The 8,943-nt window shown below is 35.6% G+C and overlaps 1 protein-coding gene across 1 annotated transcript; it reads left to right on the top strand.

Annotated features, from left to right (window-relative positions):
- Nucleotides 1–2,743: 2,743 nt before the first annotated feature.
- LOC117575241 (cryptochrome-1) lies at nucleotides 2,744–6,775 on the top strand. Its single transcript, XM_034259374.2, has 4 exons — nucleotides 2,744–3,050; nucleotides 4,249–4,592; nucleotides 4,654–5,573; nucleotides 6,453–6,775. The coding sequence occupies exons 1-4, from the start codon at nucleotides 2,909–2,911 to the stop codon at nucleotides 6,664–6,666; spliced, it is 1,620 nt and encodes a 539-aa protein (XP_034115265.2). The 5' UTR covers nucleotides 2,744–2,908; the 3' UTR covers nucleotides 6,667–6,775.
- The last annotated feature ends 2,168 nt before the right edge of the window (nucleotides 6,776–8,943 follow it).

The raw sequence follows: 8,943 nt of genomic DNA, 5'->3' as shown, positions 1-8,943 counted from the left end.
GTGAGTGTGTTGATTGCACAAAGCAACCAAGCCCGTCAAGTCCTTGGTGACGTGTTGAACGAAAGAATGAAACAAGCAACTGTTAGCAGAGCCAAGGAACAGAAAGAACACCGGGGACATGGCTCAGCTGAGTTGCGACCGTTAAGGCAGCACAGTGGTTGAAAAGTAGTTTTTAATGGGCTGCAATTTGCCACACAATCAGGCAGCAATTGAGAACTCACGAATATAAAATAGTTTTAAAACATTTATTAATTCATTAACTAGAAAATTCAATTTTAAATGTTGCCCAAATTCGGATAGTGCAAACTTTATTTTCGTATTAAATTAAATTTCTGTTTTGTAAAGATAAATAGCATTATTTTAATTTTTAGACACTTCCAAAAATGAAGTATTAACGAGAGAAACATTGCTATAATTTGTTGTATAGCGTTTAAGTACTTCTCGAATAAGGAAACTTTTTAAAACATTGATTTATATATAATTTTCTAATTGAATTGCTAAATTTCAATTTAAAAATTGTATTCTATTCAAATAGTTTAATGGTTAATAATATTCTAAATTTAAGTTTTAAATTTCATATTTCATTTAGACAGAATTAACTTGTCAACCTCATCTCTCGCCTTTAAACAATTCGCTTCGATAAGTATTGTACACATTTCTTTTAATGATTCATCCATTTTAACTATGCGTAATAAACCTGTAGAGCTTTGTTATTATTATGTTCGTTGAAGAATTTTCAGCATTCCTTTCATTCCTGTCATTGCTGTCATCAACATTGCTTCAATCTGCACTTCGAAATTAGCTCTATTGAAGCCAGAGCAAGACGTCAGAATATTTCTCTGGCAACGGTCTGCTTCCTGTATTGTGCTTTTCCTTCACTTCTTATCTGCTTCCCATTTCCCCTTCTTTCTCCCTTTTTCTCTTCATCAATTGAAAATTGTGAAGTTTTTTTGTTGTGTTGTTTGGTTTCGCAATCATTTCTCTTTGCTACTGTTGTAGATATTGTTGTTGTTGTTGTTGTTGTTATGTTTGTGTATAGGTGGACACGTGTCTCACGTGCGTCGTTGTACTCTGCCACTAACGGTAAATGCTTGCACCATGTTGACCCCTCACGCTACCGTTGCGTCACACACCGTTGCCAGGGCAACATGCAAAACTGCAGTTTTCCATGCGAAAACACGCGTCGATTCACACACACACACATACACATATCCCAACATTCAAATACAATAGACAATGTGTGTGTGTAGGTGCGTGGGTGTGGATGTGAATGTGAATGTGTGTTAGGGGATATTACGGGGGTGTTGTTTGAGGGTATAAAATCGGCTGACAGATTAGGTTTACAATTGCCAATACTAATGAACTGTCAATTCCACCACATGTTGAACTACCAAACGAATAAGAATCAATTCCACGTAAGCAACAACGCCTCATAAATACTCTACATTGCACTACAAAAACTTAGGCAGTTGCCAAGAGTATTGTAGCTAGAAGATCTTCTATATTTTTATTAACTATAACAAACATTAGTGACATTTTGTTTTACATATTATAAAAATACTAATAATTTCATTATTTAATATTGTTTATTTTGATTTAATTTCCTAATTAAAGAATGATATAACAACAAAATAAATTGAATAGAATAAAAATATTGATTATTATTAAATTTTGAAACATCTTCTTCCTATATTGGCGTCTTAATACTCAAAGTACTTATAATGCCTTGTTTAGAAACCAAAAAATATTCAGATATAACCTCAAAATTGCACTGGACTGCGCTGAAAAGTATGCTATGCTTGGGTTTATCCACCAGGGAATTACGTATACGTATAATATTAGCTTCATTATGGTAAAAATAGTTAAATAGAGTAATAGTAGGCTATGAAAAATGTAGAAAAGTAAAATATTTCATTACAATAATTAAAATGAAAGTAATAATAGTTAATATGTTCAAAATGTATTTTTTTTTTTTTTTTTAGAAGTTTTATTGAATGTTACTATTTTGTAACATGGTATATTAAAGACATTATTACGACATGCATTACCATATTAACGGCTAGCATAGTTAGATAATGTTCATTTGGCAGTATTAGTAAAATGATAGAAATTTGTATTTATAATAATTCAAGGATAGTATTATTAAGAATTATTAATAGTAAGAACCTGACCTTCCAATTTTTAATGAGAACCTTCCTAACCTTTCACTGTAATTCCGTTAAATATGAATGAAGATTAACCATTTTGGCTATTGTAATCTCCAAAACATTTAATTTAGTGTGCAACTACTTTTTACAATCTTTTGTATTCTAAAAAAAATCGAAATTCCTATATTTTTACTGACATTGCAAACTGCATGACGTTGTGAATATGCCCGCTGCAAATAAATATAAGCGACGTAATAAGCAGCAACAGTTTGTGGCTGCGCGAGTCTCCGTTCTCCTTCTGGGGTTGTCGGCTTGTCGTAGCACTCACTATCAGCAGCGGGGGCGAACAGGGAAACGCTGCTCAGCGTCGCGCTGTTTAGCTGAGCGTAGTGCAGTGCTCAGAATGCAACGAGCCGTGTGTTAAGTGTTTCCCGCTGCCATTGGCACTCACACACACACATACACACACACACACTCGAAGAGAGACGGGCACACGCGCTCAGCTTTGTATTGACGCACTCGACGGGGCGATGAGAACACGTCAAAGGCATAAAAGCCCCCGAAACGAATCCAAGTACCAAGTGAGCTGCAGTCACATTCGCAGTCGCAGTCGGCAATTGAGCGTTGACGCGAGCGCGTCGCGTGTTCGGAATAAAAAAAAGCAAGAAACTAGTTTTTCTGCAATTGATAATACGAGCAATTGATCAATTTGTTGCACTCGTAAATAAATTAAGCAAAACAAATCATCTGGAATTAGGAAAATGGCCTTGCGTAGCGCGAATGTGATGTGGTTTCGCCATGGACTGCGTCTCCACGATAATCCAGCTTTATTATCTGCATTGGCGGACAAAGATCATGGCGTTGCATTAATACCCATATTCATATTCGATGGCGAGAGTGCTGGTAAATAATCTACTAATGCTTTACAACTATGTTTATCTTATGTTTAGTGTTCCTCCCGCATCTTCGATTACATTTATCATCGGCTAACTGTGAGCTAATAGCGCAATTCAGCGACTTTTTGTTACCAAATATTTAGTTGGCCATATCATTTTACGCTTCTCATGCACTGTTTTCCGTGACTCGTGGGGCAGACAGCGATGAACGGCAGCGGGTACTGCAAATATAATGAGTGAGTGCTGTGAGTACTCGTTTGTATTCGTATTCGTTCTCAGACCTAGGTGCAATACAGCAATGCGTTCTAATCCAATTTGCGAGAGCAAGCGAGAGAGCGAGACTGTGAGAGACTTCGCTAACAAGCGATTGAATCGAATGCAATTTGCTGCTCAGAGAGACTCTGCCTGATAAGATACATATGTATATAGATACTTATGAATATCTATGTACAGTGCATTGCCGGCACACATGTAAATCGTTTTTTAATATATACAAATATTTATAAGTACAGTATTTGCAAAAAAGGTGTTTTGAGTTCACTTTGATCGCCAAGATAATTCCAACGGTAATTGTTATTCGTTATATTGTAATTATTTGCGATTATCAATAATCATGTGCACAAAACAAAGCTGAGTTTTAAAATTTTAAAGCAATACGGTATATAATTACTTTATATTTAGTATAATAAGAGACATTCAGAAATTAATGAGAAATTTATTAGTTTATTTTAAATATTTAATGAGATAATATAATAGAAGAATGTTAATATAAATTATTAATATGAAATCTTATTTTATGAATGTTCAAGCTTAGAAGTTAGTTTATTCCATATGCAACTTTTGTATTATATTTTGATAACAATTCAGTTTTATATTTGATATTCCGCATTTCTTACTTTCTTTTTATATTATATGTATAATCAACAACATATTTCATTTATAAAATAAGTAAGAAAGCCGAGTGTGCTCGAAAATCGACTCTAACATAGTTTCGAAATTACGCTTGATATTGTTTTTTTCTCGATTTGCGAGGGCGGAAGTGAGTGTGGAAAAAATTTGAAATAAATTTGAAAAATCTGCGCGCAAAAATAACAATGTTGCAAAAATATTATATGTACATCTCTTAGATCCGGTATCAATCGAAATGTTTTGTTTTATTTACACTTGTATGGTTAAAATTCAATAAATTGTTTTATTTTTCTTAGGCACCAAGAGCGTGGGCTTCAATCGCATGCGATTTTTGCTGGACTCGCTACAGGATATCGACCAGCAGCTGCAATCGGAGACTGAAGGACGAGGTCGTCTGTTCATTTTTGAGGGAAATCCAGTGGAGATCTTTCGGCGACTCAATGAGCAGGTGCGTCTGCACAAGATCTGCGTGGAGCAGGATTGCGAACCCATTTGGAATGAGCGCGATGATGCGACTAAGACTCTGTGCAACGAGCTGGGCATCGAGTATGTGGAGAAGGTGTCGCACACGCTGTGGGATCCACGCACAGTGATCGATACGAATGGCGGCATTGCACCACTGACTTATCAAATGTTCCTGGTGAGTTAATCTTGGCATCGTCCAACACTGCAAATTACTTATACACGAATTTCTGTCTTAGCACACTGTGCAAATTATTGGGTTGCCGCCTCGGCCAGTGCATGATCCGCATTTTGGAGGCGTGAGCTTTGTGCAGTTGTCGCCAGAGTTGCGCCGAGATTTGGGTTGTTTTGAGCAGCCGCCTACGCCGGAGCATTTCAACATATACAGCGATAATATGGGCTATTTATCGAAGATCAATTGGATCGGCGGAGAAAGCCAAGCATTGGAACTGTTGGGCGAGCGTCTGAAGATTGAACAACATGCCTTCGAACGTGGCTTTTATCTGCCCAATCAGGCAATGCCCAATATTCTGGATACGCCCAGGTCGATGAGCGCTCATCTGCGTTTTGGCTGCCTCTCGGTGCGCCGATTCTATTGGAGTGTGCACGATCTCTTTAAGAATGTGCAGCTTCGCGCCTGTGTGCGCGGCGTGCAAATGACGGGCGGCGCTCACATTACTGGACAGCTTATATGGCGAGAATATTTCTATACGATGTCGGTGAATAATCCGAATTACGACCGCATGGAGGGCAACGAGATTTGCCTGAACATCCCATGGGCTAAGCCCAACGATGAGCAGCTGCAGCGTTGGCGTCTGGGACAAACCGGATTTCCTCTCATCGATGGTGCCATGAGGCAACTACTTGCTGAGGGTTGGCTGCATCATACACTGCGCAACACTGTTGCCACATTCCTAACACGCGGCGGCCTTTGGCAAAACTGGGAGTACGGTGTGCAGCATTTCCTCAAGTATCTACTAGATGCCGATTGGTCTGTTTGTGCTGGCAATTGGATGTGGGTATCGAGTTCGGCGTTTGAACGCTTGCTTGATTCCTCGCTGGTCACCTGTCCGGTTGCATTGGCCAAGCGCCTGGATCCCGAGGGCATCTACATTAAGCAGTATGTTCCGGAGTTGCAGAATGTGCCCAAAGAGTTCATGTAAGTTCAGATGCGTATACTTAATATTACGGATGTTTAGTTGTAGAACTTTGATTTCGAAAGCAGAAAAGGCTGCATTATTTTAATTATTAGAGATTAGTTTTTAAGCTGCGAATACTCTATTTAAAACTACCAAAACTTTATATCAATAACTTTTAACTGTTCATCTTTGATTTGTGATGGCAGAATATACAGCACTATTTTGAACATTAAAATCTCCTGTTGAGATTCAAGTATAAACTTAAAATTGCTATTACTTTAAATCAAAAATGTGAAGCTGTAGAACTTTGAATAGCTGTATTCAAGGAGTGCTAGAACCTCTTGTTGAAATCAAATATATTACTATTAAATAATATCAGAAAAATATCAGTGCACAAAACCATTTTTTCTAGGGAAGAATGCTAGTATTATTTTAGAAATGCGGTTCACAATTTAATATATTAATATTTTTTATAGAAAATTATTCTTAATTAAACAACATGAGCAGCTGTATCTCTCTTACGTTTATTACTTAAGCTATGCATCAATTTGTGCAACCACATTTAATTTCGATTGCTTAACAGTTTTTTCCTTTAGGGTATCTAGGATATCCTATTTGAGTATTTAATTTCCATTGCATAATAGTTTGAGCTGTCTTGAGTTAGAACTACATATTCAACATTAAGATGAACTAATTGCCTGGCAAGTTGCCCCACTCTTCTATTTATTTAAATTTAACTTAAACGACCAATACTTCTATTCCATATAAATTCAATTGATTTGAAGTAGAATTATCTAAGTATTCCAAATTAAAAAATTATTCAAATTCATTTACTTTGTATTCTTTTACACTACCATCTTTAACTTCATTTCACATCCACTGCATTTAACTTATTTCAGCCATGAGCCCTGGCGCATGTCGGCCGAGCAACAGGAGCGCTACGAGTGTCTCATCGGCGTGCATTATCCGGAGCGTATACTTGATCTTGCGGTGGCCGGTAAACGCAATACGCTGGCCATGAATTCGCTGCGCAATTCACTGATAACTCCACAGCCGCATTGTCGTCCTTCTAATGAGGAGGAAGTGCGTCAGTTTTTTTGGTTGGTCGACTAAGCTGAGTGTGGTTGTTATGTAAATTGTTTCTCATATTAATATGTATCTGTTTAAATTTTGTCAGTATCGATATAATAAAAATTAATCACTATTCAAGTATCATTAATAATGCTTTATTCTGTTTTTAATTTGTAATTTTTTAATTAAAATATTTGCTACAATACAATTTGTATTTTCAATGTTTTTAACAGCTTATATAACCCATACATACATTACTTTCTTTTGTTTTGTTGTTAGCTTATTTTAAAGTGATTTATATATAATTATTATTATCATTTTTATTACATTATCAAATTAACATCATTAATTAAAATGAATTCACTGTGTGTTTGGTTTTTTTGTTGTTTGAGAAAAATTGAACGCGAATTAAGTTGAAAGTTTTCAATTTAATTATATATAATTAATTAGATTCATTCTTAATTTGAAAGTTTATTTTCCATTTATTTATAATTCTCTAGTTCGTTTTTTGTTTTGTTTTCCGTTCTTTGACTTGTGTATATTTTATGTTAATGCCTAAAATTGTATTTCGAATATAATCCTTTGGTTTCTTTTTTGTTTGCATTTTACTTGTAGAATGAGTGCAATAAATTTCGTTATACCAAGGCCAATATATTTTGGGATTAGCTTATGGGCTTGTTTAATGGGACCTATAAAGATTTATTGTTGAAACTTGAGTCCCTCGACAGTTGTTACAAATTAATAAGGAAAACAAAAAAGTTATCCCCGACAAGGCCGAAGCTAATAACTTCCTCACAAAGAATCCTTAAGGATGAGGAAAAATTTCTACACATATAGAAGTGGAGAAGTATTTGTTGAATCTTTCTTTGCAAGGAATACGCAGAATATACAGATTTCGAAATACGAATAAATTCGAATAAACATTTAGAGCGCATTTGTTTGGGGGGAAAACGATTTGCATAGTGTAATATATATATATATAAATATGTATGTAAATTTCCTATATACTTATTTAGTATATATGGTATTACGGTACAATTGCTGAATAAAATATTCAACCAACCAACGAAATTGAACGGGAACTCACAGCAAATAACAATATACTCTTTTTACAACTATTTGAATATCATCTCATAACGCATTTGTAACATATATTCAAGGATTTTCCCCTATTCTTTTACAGATTCCGTTTCGCTATTTATTTTTTCTTTTTCTGTATTCTTTTCTTTTCTATGTATTATGTACAAACACACATACATAAGTATCTACAGTGAGGCCATGCATGGCTTACATGTGTATATCTCCTCTATATATGCATATATGTATGTATACGCTGTGTAGATGTGCGAGTGTGAGTGTTCGTGTTCGTGTTTTGGCTACAACGAAAAAACCCGGCTCAGATTTTGCCTATAAAAATAAAAGCATTCGCCCCATTAAATATGCAATACTTTCCCCAGCATTATGTAAATTTTTATCTTGCTGCCAGTGCGTTTTTGTCCTAACTGTGTGTTCATGAAGTTACATATGGAAAATCCATGCTTTAAGCTTATGAGGTTCAATTAAATTCACTTTTGTGAGTGTATTTCGTATTTCATATTTTATAGTTACTATTTATTCCCTTATACTGGATTCCATGCTGTGCTTTATATTCATTGTTAATATTATTATTATATCATAAGTATTATGTATGTGTCTGTTAAAAGCCGTTCGTTAGGTTTTACTTTAAAATGGACGTTTTATAGATAGATAAAGTTAATACTTTGAGCAGAAAATAGCGGCAAGTGTTTGAAACATTCGGATTTGGTACTAGAGGTGGTGCCCATATATCTATGTATATAAGATGTGTGTGCTCTGATCAAATTTCGTCTATGCTATCAATTCTGGCAGTATATATTGTATATTCATGTTTTTGTTTGCTCATCTACTCTACAAAGACAAAGAGATCACCTTCAAATCAAATGGGACAGGTTGCAGTGTTGGGGGGAGGTGAGGAAGAGTTTATCAGCTTGAAGAATTGATATGCTTTATGGCATAATACCGGAAATAAAGTAACAACCCCCCTTTAGTCTTACGCTTCTACATAATTCATGAATTCGCATCTCGAACTCGACTTCGCCGCATGGCTAAGCGAATGCAAGACTCACTCACAAACTCTTTCCAATGTAAATATATCAAGAAATCTGACAACTTCGTTGCACGATTTACATATGCAGATCGTTCCACTACATGTTTTGTGGCTTTGTTTGGTGGTGTGTGTGGGTTTTATATATATATATGTGTGTGTGTTGTATATCAGACAAGTTGATATCGACTTTTGTT

This window comes from Drosophila albomicans, chromosome 2R (genome assembly GCF_009650485.2).
Source record: "Drosophila albomicans strain 15112-1751.03 chromosome 2R, ASM965048v2, whole genome shotgun sequence".
Lineage (NCBI taxonomy): Eukaryota > Metazoa > Arthropoda > Insecta > Diptera > Drosophilidae > Drosophila > Drosophila albomicans.
The sequence above is the reverse complement of the archived record's forward strand: the minus strand, read 5'-3'. Positions and strand labels throughout refer to the sequence as shown.

Bases quoted from the DNA above. Each gene is read 5' to 3' on its own strand.
- LOC117575241 (XM_034259374.2), top strand. From the start codon at position 2,909: ATGGCCTTGCGTAGCGCGAATGTGATGTGGTTTCGCCATGGACTGCGT. The intron at 3,051-4,248 runs GTAAATAATCTA...TATTTTTCTTAG, and splicing joins ATTCGATGGCGAGAGTGCTG to GCACCAAGAGCGTGGGCTTC. The intron at 4,593-4,653 runs GTGAGTTAATCT...TTTCTGTCTTAG, and splicing joins TGACTTATCAAATGTTCCTG to CACACTGTGCAAATTATTGG.